At 43.1% G+C, this 19,338-nt stretch overlaps 1 protein-coding gene across 1 annotated transcript; it reads left to right on the top strand.

The window, feature by feature from the left end:
• Window positions 1-168: 168 nt before the first annotated feature.
• Window positions 169-17,401, top strand: LOC115021253 (IgGFc-binding protein-like). Its single transcript, XM_029451540.1, is given in 29 exon segments — window positions 169-332; window positions 1,573-2,721; window positions 2,832-3,166; window positions 3,259-3,850; window positions 3,973-4,562; window positions 4,648-5,197; window positions 5,293-5,303; window positions 5,305-5,844; window positions 5,915-6,470; window positions 6,698-6,903; window positions 7,315-7,453; window positions 7,588-7,865; window positions 8,060-8,636; window positions 8,795-9,378; window positions 9,533-10,100; window positions 10,554-11,122; window positions 11,247-11,808; window positions 11,919-12,118; window positions 12,226-12,361; window positions 12,454-12,752; window positions 12,832-13,402; window positions 13,508-14,097; window positions 14,173-14,740; window positions 14,951-15,501; window positions 15,581-16,127; window positions 16,206-16,405; window positions 16,524-16,901; window positions 16,986-17,257; window positions 17,329-17,401. Coding segments are annotated over 29 exon segments (12,177 nt in total). The 5' UTR covers window positions 169-289; the 3' UTR covers window positions 17,345-17,401.
• The last annotated feature ends 1,937 nt before the right edge of the window (window positions 17,402-19,338 follow it).

Here is a 19,338-nt window from a genome sequence, read left to right as displayed (position 1 = left end):
AAAATTACAAGTTATTTACTTTAAACTGGACCAGAACATTTAATAATTCAAAATGAAATCTGCCACTGATAATGCGGATCACCTGGCAGTTGCAATTAGCCCGTATTAAGACGTCAACACTCTTTGATTAGCAGGCGTATTAAACACAGGTGTGCTAATCTGCTGTTTTAGACATTTTTCCCTCGTTGCTGGCAGTATGTGTCTAGCGCATCCCTAAAGTTCGCTGTTTGATGTTATCCATGTCATGCAAATAGCCTAAACATATAGCAGCTGTAGGTTCAGTGCAGTAATGCAGTGTGTGCTGCTGCTCCAGGTGTGCCTCCTGGGACTTGGTAAGTGTCATGCTATTGTTTATAGGTGCACATGTGTTTGAACAAGATTCAACGGTTATTTGCACAAAAAGTATAACTTGAGTTTTTCCAGCATGTCTGTGTTTTCTTCACTCGGCTATGTCCATTGTACCTTCATCCCTTCTCTAAATATTTGCAGCATATTTCCATTAGTTTATTTCTCTTTCACCTGCAACACAAGTCTCAACACAGTTCTGCTGTCTACCTTCTATTTGTCTAGTTTTGAGTAATGAGTGGGGTAGCTATGTCTCAGCCCTTGAAAAAACAAAAGCTGATAATACGTGGCCAAAGGGAATTGTGGTTAGTAATTGGGGTCTTCAGAAATTCCGTATTTTGTCTGCATTAGGATTTTATTACAAGACATAATTGTAAGTAAAAATAGGTCACACAACACCTATCTTTTTTGTCAGTGCTTTTGCTATGAGTTAAAAATATATGATCCTAGGATGTTATAAACTGGTTTGGAAGATAACATGATATTTCATATATAGATGTATTGATGGCATGTACACATATTGTGTAAATAATCTAGCGCCTCTTAAATCTCTATCATTGGTGTTTAATTTTGTAAAGTTATGGTTGCAGACTCTCTCCATCTTGTATTTTGAGTAAAATTGCATTTGCTAAAGACAAAACGCACAATAAACAATGTTAAAGATAAATTGAACTTTTACTACTTTTTGCAATGACAACCCATACAGTATAAGCTTGTGCTAAAAGTCAGTAGTGAAAGGAATAATACAGTAGTTTTTTATGCAAGTAACAACATACTAATTTAGAATAATAATGGGTGAACTTACATTTTAAATGAGCTGTTTAGAGTCGTCTCTCTACACTGCTAGTATGTTGTTGCTCCTACGCCAAGATCCTTGTCATCATGAAAACTGCCAGAGTGAGAGTGCAAGGTAATACAGGTGTAACCAGTCAGGAACTAGGAACTATGCTGTTCATTGGCTGCAGAGCTTGTTGAAAGCTGACACCACCAGTCTTATCTCTTTAGAAAAGTAGACTTGCTGTGCATACAGGGAAACTTGGTCACTGCTCTCAGTAAATGGATTAAAACTCTTTAAGTGCAAGTGTCTTTTTTTTTAATGTCCTACAATCAACTGCTGTCAGTGTAGTCTATATTTTGTAAATCATGTTGTTGTTCACTTTCCTGTAGTCTTAATGTGGATACATATTCAAATGTTTTATATTGAATAAAATGTAAATTCTCCTACAGGCATGTCCGTGGCCAGTCCTGGTAGGAAGTTTCTGATGATGTTTCCCCCGCATAATGGCCCAACGGCAAATATTAGCCATCAAGTAACTATCACAGCGGCTAATGTTTGGACCTCAGTCACTGTGAAGGTTCTGGAAAGCGGCTTCCTGCAACACATCTTCCTCTCTGCTCACCAGTCAAAGACTATTCACCTGCCATTGTCTGTGGGAATGACCAGCGATCGCTCCTCCTACCTCCTCAGAGTGAAGTCTGTATGGCCTGTTACAGTCGTCACTTCATTCTGTACCCAGACTGGTTGTGACCATAGCCTCCTTCATGATGTGTCCTCCTGGGGAACCCACTACTATCCCATTTCTCCAAACTTTCCTAACCAGAAGGTTGTCAACCAGATGGTGATCACCAGCTCTGACCGGGCGACATCGGTTGATATCTTCCTCTCAGGGGAAGTACTCTTTGAAGGCAATATGTACCCCATGGGTAGTGTCCTTAGGTTGAATATAGGGGTGCTGCAGAGTGTTTACCTCCAGAGCAACTCCAGCCTCTCTGGCTCTGAGTTAAACTCTCAAGAGGCTGTAGGTGTAGTTGTTGGTTTTACCAGCTCTAAACACACGCCTGGGGATTGCCTTTATGGATTTGCTGAACTGAAACCAGTCACACACTGGGGTTTTGATTACATTATCCCTCCCTTGGTAAACAAAGAAATTAGTTCCAGTTTCCTGTTGGCAATGTCTTTTATCAACTCTGACCTGGACATCACCGCCAGCACAGAGCGAAAAAATGTGTCTCTCGTTGGTGGCATCATGAAGGCCATCCCGGTTGTGAACTCGGATAAAATCCACATTACTAGTGGCAGTCCTCTGCAACTTGTTTTCTTCAGAGGTGGCAATGCACAGAGTCCTTCAACTTTCACAGTACTGCCATCTGTTGATGATATCTGCCAGACTATACCTAAGTTCAATTCAAGTGATATGGGCGAGCAGCAAGATAACAGTACTTACACAGATTTAAAGTCTGCAGTTAACTTCTCCCAGGAGCCCAACTTTGCTCCGCTGCCTGATGCAGAGCCCAGTTCTCTTCACACAGACAAGGATGTAGGATACTATCTGAGTACCATGAACAGACATCTATATCCGGCAGTGTGTGACAAAAGTATGTATTGAGGCTTTTTGAATATCTTTGTGTTCCATGTTTGGCATTTTTTTGTGCAACACAAATGCATAGAAGTGTACTTACCTTTTTTTTTTTTTTTTTTTTTTCAGCCGCAGCTTCTTGTAAAGAGTTGCACTGTGGTCTCAAACAGAAGTGCTCTATCAAAGATGGAAAACCACTCTGTTCTTTGGAAACTAAAATATGCTCGGCATGGGGCGACTCTTATTACCGCAAATTTGATGGAAGAGATTTTGTCCTACAGGGAAACTGTAACTACACTTTAGTTCAGACCACCTGTCCAGGCTTAAATGCTTCTGTTCCACTACAGATTACTATAGCCCGAGCATATTTGAACAGTGCCACTGTCTCCACCATCCACACAGTGCAGATAAGCATCCAGGGCTTTAATATCTCCATAGTTAAAGAAGACAAAAATCATGTTAGGGTGAGTGTGCCAAACTTGGTTAATTTAAACATGCAATTTTATTTGTAACTGTTGGGTGTTCATTGACTGTCTGTCCTTGCATACAAACTTAGATTAATGGACTGAAGAGGAACCTGCCACTCAGCTTGGGAAATGGGTCGCTGAACTTTTATCCAAGTGGCTCCAGCGTCGTTCTGGACACTAACTTCGGCCTGGCTCTGCAGTATGACTGGAAGCACCATCTCCAAGTTGAAGTTGGCCAAGAGCTGTATGGATCCCTGTGTGGTTTGTGTGGAAATGCTAATCACAGCTTCTCAGACAGTGTCATTGCACCTTATGGCACAGATGAGAACCAGACTGTGGATTTTACCCGCCTATGGGTGGTGAACAGTGGTGCAGGATCCTGTATTGAAGATTGCGTTGGTGGTATCTCATGTCCAGTATGTACTGAAAGCCAAACCAAATCATTTCCTCACACGAAAGGCAACTCCTTCTGGATTGGGTGCACTCTACTGCAGAAGAGCGGTGGACCTTTTGCAGATTGCCACTCGTATATTGACCCTGACCCATTTGTTCGTAGTTGCAGGAACAACCTTTGTGTCAATGAAGCTGCCTCTTCTATGTGCATGATCTTGACTGAGTATGGCAACATTTGCCAGAGGATCTCAGCCAGAGTCCGAAACTGGAGAACCATCTCAAAGTGCCGTGAGTTTTATGATTTTATTTTTAACTTTTTTTTTTTTTTTTTTTTTTTTTTTTTTTTTTTTTTTTTTACTCTCATGGTTTGCTGAAAGAAAAATGCTAAGAGTATTTTGTTCCTTTTACAGCTATGGTATGTCCTATGAACAGCCACTATGAGATCTGTGGTTCTGCCTGCCCTGCCACCTGCGGTAACCCAGAGGCCCCTACTAAATGCACCGTGCCCTGTGTGGAATCATGCCAATGCAACAGGGGCTATTTACTGAGTAGTGGGAAGTGCCTACCACATAGCAATTGTGGTTGTCTTCATCAAGGTTCTTACTATCACCCCAAGGAGAACTTCTGGATGGGCGAGCACTGCCAGGAGAAATGTGTCTGCCAGCCGAGCTCCAAGAGTGTTATGTGTGCTCAGTCTCATTGCCAGGATGGAAAAGTGTGCAAGGTTATAAATGGAGTCCTGGGCTGTCACAATGATGGGCCTGGGGTGTGCATAGTCAAAGGAGGTCCTCATTATACCACCTTTGATGGGCGTAACTTTAATGTGTATGGCAACTGTACTTACCTTCTCGTTTCTTTCTGTCCCGCCTGGGGGGAGTTGAAAGACTTTAGTGTGGAGGTCCAGAACCAAGATGCTACAAATGTTACCTTTCGGCTTGTTAAAATGGTAGTCTCTGGTTATTCCATTGAGATGTCAAATGATGAAAGTAACAGAGTTGTGGTAGGTTAATTTATTTTTCCTCAGTTGTTCTAGACTAAGTTATGTGTTCTCCATTTGCAGTGTTAACATTACTCCTTGTTTTTAGGTAAATGGACAGCTACTGCGTCTTCCATCTGTATTGAGCTGAGGCAAAGTAAAGCTCTACATGACTGGACTCTCAAAGTGTATAGAGACTGACTTTGGTGTTTTTGTAGTGTATAGCTCTGATGTCCTGACTGTCCAAATGCCAAGGATCTTCTCTGGTAATCTCTGTGGCCTGTGTGGGAATTTTAATTCTAATCCAGAAGACGATCTGATGCCTCACTACTACGAATCCAATATTTCTCAGGCCGTTAAACAATGGCAAACCAGCACTGATCGTGACTGCGTAGATGTGCCATTGAACACTTCAGGGTGCAATTCACAAGATATGACTCTTTATGAGGGAAAATCTTTCTGTGGTAGGTTACTGGACGCTAATGGCGCATTCCAGAGCTGCCACAAAACTGTTGATCCAGAAGATTTCTACAAGAACTGTGCTCATGACTTCTGTTATAGTAGCCAGACTGCCCTGTGTCAGATTCTGTCCAGCTATGTTGCTGTGTGTCAAGAAATGGGAGCTATAGTGGATGAATGGAGGGCTTTCAACTTTTGTAGTAAGTAACTATGATATCTCAATTATTTTGAATGTGTACAGAATGGGAATATTTACATGAAATTGTTTTTTCTCCCCCCCCCCCCCACTTCCTAGATCTCTCCTGTCCCACCTAACAGTGAATATCGCCTATGCACCAGTCACATGTCGGACTGTGTAGAAAACCAAAGTCTTGTAGCAGTGAAATGCAAGGAGGGCTGTTTTTGCAAACCTGGGTTTTTCCATAGCGGTGGGCAATGTGTACCCATCTCGGAGTGTGGCTGCATTTACAATGATGTTTACTATGAAATCCATGAGAACTTCTACCCTGATGAGCATTGTCAGGTGCACTGTGTCTGTGTGGGCCACAACAGAGTGCAATGTACCAACCACACATGTCCAACTGAAACAAAATGTGGCATCAAAGACGGCCAGAGGGCATGTCACACATCACAACCTGTTAAATGTGCAGCCATGGGTGGCAGACACTTCAGGAGTTATGATCAACATAGCTTTGACTTTAATATTGGAAGCTGCCGTTATGTTCTATTCCAGTTTTGTGACGAGGAAGAGTCTGACCCCACTGTTATTATCCAGCGAGGACAGCTGCACCTCAGGGTCCGAGGAGTGAACGTGACTTTGGCGATGGAGCATTTGGGAAAAGTAAAGGTAAGCAGCTGCACATGTACAAACATAAACTTGTTTAATGTGCCTGAATTGTAACTTTAACATTTTCCAGATTAATGGTGTTTTGAGGGGTCTTCCTGTCCAGCTGGATCACATGGCAATACGGCGTTCTGGCTTGCTGACCCGTGTTGTTGTAGACACAGGGGTTGTTTTCACTTATGGAGGACCTGATCTGACGCAAATAATGATCCCCGCCTCTTATAGAAAAATATGTGGCTTGTGTGGAAGCATCCACGCTGTTGCTACAGATGACAAACGGAGCCCGAATGGCAGCCTTGCAAGTGATGTTTCCATCTCTGCATCTTCCTGGTCACGTTCTCCACCTGGAACAAACTGCTCTAAAGAATGTGATCGCTGTTCAGAGTGCAACTCTACCGTGGCAGCAGAATTTGCATCTGTTAACTTCTGTGGCATGCTGCTTGCTCCTGGAGGATCATTTAGTCGATGTCACTCTACTGTGGACCCAAAGCCCTTCTTTCAGAACTGTGTGAATGACTTGTGTATGTCTAATGGAAATGAAAAAGTGTTTTGCAGTAGTTTGAGAGACTACACTTTTGCATGCCAGGAGGCAGGAGCTAAGGCCAAACCATGGAGGGGTACGAAGTGCTGTGAGTATTATTAATTTTGACATTCTTACATGTACATGTGTTTCATCAGTCTGTTATGGTGTGCCCATGTATGTAAATCATACAGGGCTGCACGCATGCTTCTCTTTTTATTTTTGTATTGTAAACTATGGCAAGCTCTATACAGTGAAGTTGCCAGATTGATGTAACGCTAGCTAGATTCTGTACAGTATATGAACCCTTTCGCCCCCCCCCCCCCCTCTCCGCAGCACTCTCATGCCCTGAAAACTCTCACTATAATATATGTGTCAGTGCGTGCCCTGAGTCCTGTGGTATTTTATCCAATATCCCATGCCCACTGCTCAGCCCTGCATGTTCTGAGGGATGCCAATGTGATTTTGGATACATGCAGAGTGGAAATGGCTGCGTCAAAGCTGAGAAATGTGGTTGCTTATACCTTGGGCACTACTATGAGGTGAGTAGCTACACATTAGTTAGCTTATACCGACTAGCATATACGTTTTCCCTTTTATCCAAGCAATTCATTTACGACTTTTGTGAAACTATAGATTTATAATGTGATCTAACCTGAAAATTGCAGCTTTGTTTGACTCCTGATAAACCTATTTGTTGACTGAGGTGTGTTATGACATTTAATGTGACCCTTCTGCATGTGTAGTTATGAACAAGTGACATGCCCTAGTTATTCAATGCAATAACATGACTCATTAATGTTTTGGCCAAACGTACATATGCCTAGTCTGTGTTCGTAGCATGACTAATCATAAAATCCAAGACCTTTTGTGTTTCTTCTGGGTTGTTGTTTGCGCTGTGTTTTAACAAGAGGTTGGGTAACACGCCAACGGTGACTCACTGTTCTCTGTAGATTGGGGAGATATCGTGGACTGAGGGATGCTCTGAGCGGTGTAACTGCTCTGCTGCTGCCGAGATGAGCTGTGAGCCAGCCTCGTGCCCTGAGGGAGAGAACTGCACCCTTAACGATACCTGGGGCTGTAGAGGGAAAGGTAGGCCCAGCTGGTTATACTGGGATTTTGACTTTTCATCACAGGCTAACTGTTGTTCACTTATTGCACCATGCAACACTCATTAGTCGTGCATTATAATTTTTTATGACTGTTTTCTTTTTTTCCTCTGCTAGTTTTGCAACATGATACACGGAGCCCACCTCGGCAAACCCAGTGTTTGGTACTGGGGGGAGCCCACTTCTACACTTTTGATGGAAAGGTGTTTAAATTCCATGGAAACTGTACCTACACTTTGATCCATATATTAAATGGCATCAGTGACATTACAACATTTTGGGTCAGAGTACAGAAAGACAGGACCCCCAACGAGGCTTCCTCTCTTAAGGCTATTCATGTCAAAGTGGCGAAAGACTATATTACCATCTACAGAGGGGAAAAAGGCTATGCTTGGGTAAGTTTGAATTAGGAAATGCAAACAGTCACAGCTCCATTCTGACCTGTCAGTTTGTGATTTTCCTTTTTTATTTTATGATCAGAATAACCATAAGTGATTTTTTCAATATGGCCTTTAAATAGTTTTCACAACAAAATTACATGAAAAATGCATTCTATACTTATAAATGTGTTTTTGTGCTCTCTCCACAGATAAATGGCGAGAAAAGGCTACTACCTGTGACTTTACAGTTTGGACGTGTGAATATTTATCGGAGTGGCATGTTTGTTGTTGTGGGTACTAGTCTGGGCATCAATATTAAGTATGACTGCTCTCAAATTGCCTCTATCCTCCTCTCTCGTACAACGAAAGTCCATGGAATGTGTGGGAATAATAATGGCATTGAAGATGATGACCTCAGGACCCCACAGGGTGAGGCTGTTAATGCTACCACCTTTGGCTGGAGCTGGAGAGTTCCTGATCAGGAAGCTTGGTGCACAGCAGATTGTGGAGATGCATGCCCACGCTGCTCTGCTGTGCAGCTACTGGAGAAAAATGTAGCCAGTCAATGGCTCTCCATGCACGAGTACATTTGGTCACAACAAAATCCATTCTACCACTGCTGGGAAGTTGTTAACTACACTAAAATATCTGCCGCTGTCAGCATGTTTGACCTGTGCTCTAGTAATGACACTCAGAAGGCCCTCTGCCTGATCTTGGAGGCCTCTGCTGCCGCCTGTCAAAATGCCCAGATCCAGATAGGAGAGTGGCGGAATAACACTTTCTGCCGTAAGTACATTTATGTTACTATGATGCAAAAATGATTTAAGATTCAAAATGTCTTAAAAGCCAACGTGTGTGTATATATACTTAACTGGTTACAGCTGTTTTTTTTTTTGTTTTTTTTGTGTGTGTAGTTTTTGATCATTCTCCTTCTCTCCTATCAGCCATTTCCTGCCAACTGAATAGTCATTATAAGTCCTGTGGCTCAGCCTGCCCTGCCACCTGTGAGGACTCATCCAGTTCAAGACCCTGCACCCTGCAATGTGTGGAGACCTGCCAATGTGATCCAGGGTTCGTCCTGGATGGTGACAGATGTGTGCCCTTGTCCCAGTGTGGCTGCACTCACAACGGCTTTCATTACCACAGCAACCAGACCTTCTGGGTCGATGAGGGATGCACTGAACTGTGTTTTTGTGACCCCAATACCCACCAGGCGCAGTGCCATTTGGATTTGTGCGCCCCTAAGGAATACTGTGATCTTCAATATGGAGTCAGAAGCTGTGTGCCGCAGCCCCTGCAGACATGCATGTACTCTGCTCATCACATAGTCACCTTTGACCAGCATGACTATGATTTTCATGGCACTTGTCGGTACCAGTTACTGGGCATGTGTGCACAAAAACAAGGCCTTGGTGCCATTCAGGTTCACGTACAGACAGATGGACACCGAGAGTCAGCTCTTCATGTTTTGGTCAATGCGAGTGGTGTGCTTGTAGAGCTAAACAGCAAAAACACTGAGAGCATAGAGGTGAGTGTCACACAAAATGCCCATTTCGTTTGACACTGTAATAGGTCATGCATAAATAAATCATCTGATAATTAAACCAGACTTTACAAAGATGGCTTTTGAAAATGTGTTGCCCTGTGCTGACTTTCAAATGCAATGTTGGCCCCCCCTACAGGTTGATGGTGTCAAGAAGAACATGCCCTCTCTCTTCAGCTCTAATGCTATGGCTTTCTCTTTGGGGCGGCACACTTACATCTACACAGACAATGTCTTTGTATTGAGTCTCAGCATAGAGGGCATAGTTAGCATGTTTCTCTCCACTAAATATGCTAATGCTACTTGTGGCCTGTGTGGTAACTTCAACTCTGACCCTACTGATGACATCACAGTAAATGGCACACAGGAGCATCTCGGTGCTGAGCATTTTGGAAAAGCTTGGAGACGTGGGCAGAATCCTTGGTGTGTGGAGGGCTGTCTAGGAGGAAGTTGTCCAACATGTTCATCTGAGCGTCTGGTCCGCTTCTCTGACCCGGAGTCTTGCGGGAAGATTCTGGAAGTTAATGGACCATTCAGACAGTGTCATGGCAAAGTGGACCCCTCCAGCTTTTACAAGCGCTGCGTCAGTGACCTGTGTCTTCATGGAGGTCTCCAGCCTGCACTGTGTCACTCCCTGGCAGAGTATGCTGCTGTCTGTCTTTCCTACAAGGCTACAGTTTATGCCTGGAGGAGTCCTGGATTCTGCTGTGAGTAGTGGTGTGCTCCCAGCTCTGATGTGCAAGTGAATTAAATTTTATGAATATACTCTCTATTGTAATTGTGCCATTTTGAGTTCAGCATCATTGCACACCAAATGAAATATGGAGAGTTTGCAGAAGCCTGTGCAAGCGCACACCATTTCATCATGTTTAGATTGTTGTTGATCACGCAACATGAGGATAAGAGAATGGAGATTATTTGCATACAAATCAGATATATGCCTGTAGTTGCTTAAAGTTTGTTCCCTTGTGTATTGTTTTGAAAGTGTTAGTATAAATTATTAGTTGGTGTTCTGAGGCTCATATGTATTGCGGCCGCAACCTTCCAGGTTTTACTGGACCACTAGATGGTACCAATGCATCACTGGTCAACCCTAACCTTTTACAATATTTTCCCGTCTTCCTGTCCTAAGTGACTGATGTCTCTCTGTATGTCCACAGACCAGTCCTGTCCCTCCAGTACCATTTACAACATGAGTTCTGCCTCTGTTCACCTCTGCCTCGGCTGGGAGAATAACACCGTAGAGATGCCTCCAAACATGGGGGAGAACTGTCTGTGTGAAGCAGGCTTAGTTCACAGTGGCAGCCTCTGTGTCACTCCACAAAACTGTGGCTGCTTTCACCATGGAGAATACTTCCCGGCAGGACAGGCGTTGTCTACATGCAAGCAAAGCTGTTTATGTCATGCTGGGGGACACATGACATGTCATAATGTCTCCTGTGGAGATGATGAAGAGTGTAAGCTTATTAGGGGTGTTCAAGGTTGCCACCCCAAACCCAAAGTGGCACACTGCTCTGTTGATGGATCCCAATACACCACATTTGATGGACTGGCATTTGAATTTCATGGTTCATGTAACTACACTCTGGTGCAGACATGCCTCAATAAACTGAATGTAGAGTCTGTTTTTATAACTGCAAAGGGAAACTATAGTGAGGGCAGGCAGATCTACTTGCAAGTCAATAAAATGCATTTCGGGACGTCAATGGCTTTTTCTGGAAAAATTGAGGTAATGATTTCACAGCCTTCAACATGATTTATTGTCATCTCTTAGCATGCAATGTAAAGTCATTTTTCACAACATGCAAACTACTGTATTATGATTTTTCGAAATTGAATTCTTTTTCACCCAGGTAAATGGAGTTTATGAGAACCTGCCATTCTCCCAGAACAACATCACTGTACATGAGAAAAATGGACGGATATACATCAAAACCCCACAGTCTATTGAGCTTATATCAGACTTGCAAAACCACATTCTGGTTAAGATCCCTGACATTTACCACCAGACAACCTGCGGACTTTGTGGGAACTACAATGACGATCCCTCGGATGACCTGCAGCTGCCTAATGGCAGCGTGACCTCTGATCCTTACATCGTTGGGCTGTCATGGAAGTGGTTTGATACTGACTTATCCTGCAGCGACACATGTGACGGTACCTGCCAACTCTGCCTCTCCCCTAGGCCCGAGTACACCTCTGACATGTACTGTGGCTTTCTCACCAATCCCAGTGGACCATTCTCCTCTTGTCACCATTTAGTGTTACTGCAGAAATACTACTCATTCTGCATGGAAAACCTGTGTGTTGCAGAGGGCCAACACTGGGCCCTGTGTGATTCACTGCGGGCCTATGAGGCCGCATGTAAGGAGGCAGGAGGGGTGGTTGACCTCTGGACGAACACCACAAGCTGTGGTAAGTCTAGATATATTGTTTAGTGGCGTTTTTAATTAAACGTGAATACAATTTCAAATGATGAAATGCAGTAGGATATCATACTGAAGTCTAACGGTTTTATTTTACAGCTTATCAATGTCCTCAATTCAGCCACTACAGCCAATGTGTCAATGTATGTTCCTCACTGTGTCCGGAGATTAACCAGGCAATGCAGTGCCCCGGAGACTGTGAGGAAGGTTGCCAGTGTAATACTGGGTACCTTTATGATGGCCATGCCTGTGTACCAGCAGAGCAGTGTGGCTGCGTACAGGATGGGAGGAGGTTTAAGGTCAGAAATAAACACGTTTTTTTTTAATTAGACCATTTCTGTTTGCAATATTTTAATCGATATGTTTTAGCTCTTTAATAAACTCATTTTGTTGTTTCTGTTTTCAGGCCTCTGAGAGCAAACTGCTACAAACCTGTACTGTTAACTGCACCTGTGGGCCTCCCCTTGTCTGCAAGCAGTACTCGTGTCCTGCACTGCACAGTTGTATAGTTTCAGAAGGAATCTTGGGTTGTCAAAAGGAAGGTGAGCATTTTAAACTAAAGAACCACACATTTAGATACTGATTTACTTGGTGCATTTAGTACTTTTTATGTTTTTGAAATATATTCTATTAGCAGAGCAAAACCCAGATCCATGTGAGGGAAAATGTGATGCAACGGAGCGATGTTACCTGAGCAATGGTGTGCCTGTCTGCGAGAGTCGTCGGGGTCTGTGCTGGGCATTGGGAGGCAATCGCTACCACACCTTCGATGGGCTCAACTATGACTTTAACGGCACCTGTACCTATCTGCTTGCAGCCAGCAAAGGGGCAGCATGTGGTCTGACACCTTTTAGTGTATCCAAAAAGAATGACATCACTGTACACGTTTATGGGTTCATCATCAAGCTCGGTAGCGAAAAGCGAAGCGTACATGTAAGTAAATGTCAGTTATTGAATGACGGCTGCTCAGGTTTTTTTACATTTATCACTAATGGGTCTCCTTTATTTTCAGGTTAATGGTCATGTGACTTATATTCCTGTTAAACTGTTGCGGGGTAAGATCCAGGTTTCTTACAAAGAAGGCAAAGCTCTACTGACAACTGACTTTGGTATGCATGTAGTCTTTGACAAGTACTCCACTGTTGTTGTTACACTGGACCCACACTACAAGGGCAAAGTGTATGGGCTGTGTGGCAATTTTAACGGCGATTCTGAAGATGAGTATTCTGTAACTACACCTGGTTCCCCTCCCATTAAGACAAGTGTGGAGCTTGCTCAGGCTTACCGGCTTTTTGATGGGGACGATAACTGTTGTACTGGCTGTAACCTGAAACTGGATGAAGAGAATTTGCTTACGGATTCTGTTAATGACGCTGTCTGGCGACCGTGTGAAGTGCTCATGGATCAGAATGGTCCGTTGTCCCACTGTCATAGTCGAGTCCGTCCGGATTCATTCTATGAAAGTTGTGTGGTCGACCACAAGCATAGCAAAGGGTCAAAGGTTTCTCTTGACCAGGCCATGTATTCATATTCCTTAGTTTGTGAAGAAGCCAGTGATGGCTACCACGTTGGCGTGTCGGCTGGTAAGTAGTAGTGTTGAGTGCAATAAAAAGGTGTTACAATTTTGTTGTGACAATTAATAAGTGATTTAAATAAACTTTAAATGACTCTCCAATAAATCATTTCAGATGTGCACTGTGCACCAAACAGCCACTACAAGACCTGTGGCTCGGCCTGCCCTCCATCCTGTGAATTTATTGCCGCAGTCTGTATCCAGGTCTGCGTGCAGGGCTGCTTCTGTAACCCTGGTTTCATTGAGAGTCAAATTGGCTGTGTGAAACCAGATCAGTGTGGCTCCACAGACTCCAGAGGCATATACCACGACCTCAACTCAACTTTCTGGATACCGGATGACTGTGGTCAGCTCTGCATCTGTGGACCGGCTACTGGAGAGATCCACTGCCGCCCAAACCAGTGCCCCAGAGAAATGGTCTGCAAGCAGCAGCAGCACAAGAGGCTGTGTCAATCTGAAAAGCCCCAGAACTGTACCATTGTTACTGGGCTTCATTTTATGACCTTTGATGGACATCATTTTGACTTTAGAGACAGTTGTGCGTATTCTTTGGTTCAAACAAAGGCCAACCTTACTGGACTAACATCATTCAATATCACCATCTCTGATGCAAGTTGCCACAAAAGGCTTTTTCATAGCCTTGATTTGACACTCTCAATCTATGGTCTGGAGGTGGTGGTGAGAAAAGATGACTCATTTGTTTTGGTGAGTGCTTTGCAAGGTCTTATCGACAGAATCTTCAAAATGAACCACTTTTTAATTCGTGTTTTTCATTCTCAGATTGATGGACTGTGTAAGGCCTTGCCATACTCTCACCCGACAGGCCACATAAATGCCTACCGCACACCTTCATCTATCATCATTCACACTGATGTGGGATTACAGCTGATTGTCTACAACACCGGCACAATAAGGGTTGTCCTCCCCAGCAGTTATGGCTCTTCCGTCTCTGGTCTTTGTGGAAATGCCAACATTGATCCTCATGACGACCAAATGATGCCTAATGAAGAGCTTGCCCAAACTCGGCTAGAGTTTGCCCACAGCTGGAGGTCTCTGGGAGCAGAAGCCTGCAGGTCCACCTGTTCCTCCCGACAGAAGCATTGTCCTGTTGAGACGCGGAAGCTTTTTGAAGGCAGCGATTTCTGTGGGGTGTTGTTGAATGAGCTAGGGCCATTTGCAGACTGTGCTCTGGTGTTGAGTCCCAAGTTTTACTTCCATATCTGTGTAACGGATTCCTGCTCTTTTGACGGACACTACTCGGCACTCTGCAAATCCATTACATCTTATGCTGCTACCTGCCAAGCAGCTCAGCTCCCAGTCAGGCAGTGGAGAAGTGACACTTTCTGTAGTGAGTATATGGTTCAGTCTTTTTCTCATTGGTTAGATTTATTTAACACCTCTCAGCTGATTATGTTGTCCAGGCTCAAAATACTTAATGTTTGATACTTCTATGGGGGGGGTTGGGGAGACAATTCTGTAGGATGAAATATGTTGGTTGTGATTTAGGTCTATACGTATATTACAGCAAATTCTTATGTTGGCATCTTTCTCCCCACAGGTTTGTCATGCCCTAAGAATAGCCACTATGAGCTGTGTGGACCTCATTGTCCTGTTGTGTGCCTTGGACTGTCCTCCCCAGCAAACTGCAGTGGAGGTTGTGAGGAGGGCTGCCAGTGTGACCCTGGCTACGTGCTGAGTGATAGCCAGTGTGTGCTGGTTTCTGACTGTGGCTGTGTGCATGAGGGACAGTATCGCCCTGCTGGCCACTTCCACTCTGAGAAAAGCTGCCAAGAGTGTAACTGCAATAGAGGACAGGTGACCTGCAGCCCCATGGAAAGCTGTTTGGTAAACGATGGCCATGCTTTGCCGTATGGAGTGTGCCAAGTGTTTGCTGGCTTTGGCTACATCACTTTTGATGGTGTTGTTCTGCCTCACCACGGAGCTTGCACCTATGTAGTGTCGGCCCTCTCCTCTAAAGCCTTGCATGACTATACTCTGCTACTTGGCTTTAAAAACGACGGGAATGGAACTTTCACAATCGGCAGACTAGTATTTAATTTGCATTCAATGGAAGTATACATAGACCCTGAAACTCTATGGAAAATAAAAGTAAGTTTTGCAAACTGTGTTCATTTGGGTTTTAAGATATAAAATTATTTGCAACCTTAACTGGTCTCTGTGCTTTCAGATAAATGGAGAAGAACACAGAGTGCCTTTTGACAATGGAGAACTTAAAGCATACCAAGTTGGCAACAGATTGATTATCATCACACCATCTGGGGTGGGAATTGACTTGTCCTCTACCCAATACCTCAGGTTAACTGTACCACAGGTAAATGATGCCACAGCTACGGGCCTCTGTGGGAACTTCAATGGGGACAGATATGATGACTTGGAACTGAGAAATGGCCATCTTGCCGAGAGCTTTGCAGAGCTCCTGCGCAGCTGGGCAGCTCCTGGACAGCATTGCACTGACACTTGCGGGAGAGAGTGTGACGAGTGCAGGCCGTCCCCACACGACAGCATGACCTGCGATAGCCTGTTGATCAATACTGTTGAATTCCACCGGTGCTGGAACAGTGGTGTGGAGCATGATATTTACACACTTCTGTGCAAAAGGGCAGTTTGTGCCAGGGCTGGGCACATGGCCGCATGTCTAGCACTGGAAGCATATTCTGCAGCCTGCCAGGCTAAAGGCATAGCAGTGGGATCGTGGAGAGAGAACACTCATTGTGGCAAGTGAATACTTTTGATTGCTGTTGAAATGAAGAGTTTGTGACCCACTCTGAATAATTAGTATTTTCTACCATCAGCTCTCCAGTGTCCTGACCGCAGTAGCCCAAGTCAGTGTGTCGAATCCAGCGCCAACTCATGCCCTGCTGTGCTCCAGCCTGGTTCTTCAGCAATAGGCTGTTCAGAAGGCTGCGAGTGCCACAATGGAAATGTGTTTGATGGGGGCGAGTGCATACCTTACAGTCGGTGTGGGTGTGTTCATCATGACGTGTATATCAAGGTAAATATACAAGCTTAATGCAAACGGTAAAGGCACATTCTCAAGGGAATGCTATCTGTAATCAAAGCTCACATGGAGTATTAGCAACTGCAGAATTGGTTTTCTCTCCTCCTCTCAGATGGATGAGCAATTGTACACTAAGGACTGCACCCAGAGATGCTGGTGCCACCCTTTGGGTGGAGTGATATGTGAGGAGGCAGGCTGCAGTTTGGAGCAGCAGTGTGCTCTGAGGAATGGTTCCTGGGGCTGTCATGATCGAGCTGACATTTGTGAGCTCAGGGGAAACCTCCAAGTCACCACACTCAGTGGTCAGCAGCTGAGCTTGAAACCTCTGTTATCTTACAGTCTGATGTCCCTCTGTGACAAAGCCAGTGTGCACTGGTTCAGCCTGATCTCTTACCATGGACTCTGTGATGGTAGCTCTTCCAGGCTTGTCACTGTGTTTCAAATCCTCGTGCATGGATCATCATTTACCATACAGGAAGGCGTAGTGAAGGTATAACTCACGATTTTTATGGCCAGAAACTGAAACACATTTTGAAAATGTCTGTCCTAACTTACTCACTGCTGCACCCCATAGGTGAATGGACACTTTGTGTCCCTCCCTCACATCTTGCCATCAGGGGTGTGCCTGTCGTCGGGTGTGAACCAGGACAAGTCAGAGATCACAGTGATCCTGACAAGAGATGCTGGGATGGAGTCAGAGCTGGAGATAGAGATTGGTGTTACCATGGTGACAGCCAAGGTCCCTCTCTGGTACTCGGGCAAATTGTGTGGCCTCTGTGGAAACCTTAATAATCTCCACTCACGCAATTCAGTCAGGTCATGGGTTCTACCTGAATTTCCTGGCTGGTAAGTTATGTATGTATGTGTGTTGTATGTATGTGTATATATACTCTTTTTTTCTTTTTCTTTTTTTACAGTGGCTTTACTGGATGATGTCCTGCGTTGGTTGTGTATTGTTGAATGTTTGAATAAAAACTTTTTAAGAGCTTTTATGCAGCCTGTTATTTTAAACTCTGATGGAAGATATGCCCTTCTCATACATTTTACACAATACTAGCAGCACCCTTATCAGTCAGGCCCATACACCTTTTTTATATAAGGTCATCTCTTGCCAATGTAATCTTTAATCTAAATCCACAATGTTTACAGAAACTAAACCAGGCTTATTGTTGCCCTGCCCAAAGGCTTCTGACTAAATGAGCACTAATTCAATATTGGAGTTTTTTTTTTTTTTATCTTATGCAAACTTTGAGGGCCAAGTTATATTTACCTTCTATCACCTATGATTGTACCACCCTTCACTGTGCTGTTTTTGGGTGACACACAAAACAAGCAAACTGTCAGTTAAGCTCAACTACTGCCACTCTGCAGAAATGTTAGTTTAATTAGGATTTGATCGATCAGTGCTATGGGATTATCCACCCATTTTGCAAGTGTTACAAGGAACATGTCTTGTTTACAAGTATGAACTGGCTTAAAGGACACACTATAAACATTGTCAGAAGTTGCGATTTATGTGCTACCAATGTGATGTACAAAAGGGGTGTGATCGCGGAGGTTTTCCTCTAACTGATAGCACATATGACATAACACTTGGCGTTGCAGAAGAGCATTAAAAGCCAAATTAATAAAGATAGAGGAAATAAACAAATTACATTTGTACAATGTCAGTTTTTAAAGTTTATATTTATAATTTGCTAAAATGTATTTGCATCACAGCTGATATTTCTTTTTACTGTGAAAATCAAAGAAAATGTGTTCTTACTAGAAGAAACCAGCATTTGTAAACTTGTATAGTCTGTGATGTGAGACATCTATATATATATCTATATATATATATCTAGATATAGATAGATATAGATATATATATATATATATATATCTAGATATATAGAGATATATATAGAGATATATAGAGATATATATATATAGATATATATATATAGATATTCTACTCTTCAAAACCCAGCTCTATATTTTATGTTCTTCAAAACCCAGCCCTATTCTCAAACTAGACTGTTGGATTTCTACTCAGACTTTGGTCTTATCACATTCTTGCCTTGCCCACTTTAAAATGGATAATATTATTTGGTTACACCAGAAGATACAGTGCAGCTGAAGGTGAGCAAATAATTTTCCCAATGGCATTGAAATTTCTGCTAATTAAAAAGAAAAAGTTGAATAACAAAACTCTAATAATGGCATGATTAGTGATATATTATCTAAATTCTCAGCATCTTTTAGTCTGTTGAATGTTTCATGTAAGAGAAAGGAATAGAAAATTAGATTTTAGAAAGGTTGATGGAAATATTATGTTCCCTCAAATACATATTTAGTATTTCCCATACCTACAAACTTATCTTCTACAGATATACAATTTAATAAGGAGGGTATCCAGGGATTCTCATCAGATCTTGAGAAATAAATGACGAGATGTGCATGTCTTTGGTTGTGTAACTGAAGCGAAAGATGAATGATTCATCCTATACATGAAGTTAAACCTCACACCTATGTCAACATACAGCAGGACGTGCAAGTCCGTGCCAAGTTCTGCCTTAATTTGTTTTAGAGGAAGGGTATTGTTTTTTCTAAGTCGTTGCTGTTGAGCTTCACTATATGTGATTGGTTGTGCTTTTGCACGTCAGAGTATATAAAAGGATGGAACAGTAAAAAAGAATTGTCATACAGCAGGTAAGCACTCTTCTTTCTGAGATCATTTATGTTGGCTTTTTTTTGGTGAAATTAATACATTTCTAATATTCAAACAATGTAAAGTTTAAATACTTCTGTAACTAACACAATCATTTCTGTCTTTCAGCCATGGGCACCCTGTTGCTGCTTTGTGCTTTGGGGGCTTTTCTCAGCTGTAAGTCACACTCTGATTTTCTTATTTCTTATTCTATACTATGGCAGGACCCACTTATTTT

Source organism: Cottoperca gobio, chromosome 16 (genome assembly GCF_900634415.1).
Source record: "Cottoperca gobio chromosome 16, fCotGob3.1, whole genome shotgun sequence".
Lineage (NCBI taxonomy): Eukaryota > Metazoa > Chordata > Actinopteri > Perciformes > Bovichtidae > Cottoperca > Cottoperca gobio.
Note: the sequence above shows the minus strand (reverse complement) of the source record. Positions and strands in the feature narration are given on the sequence as shown.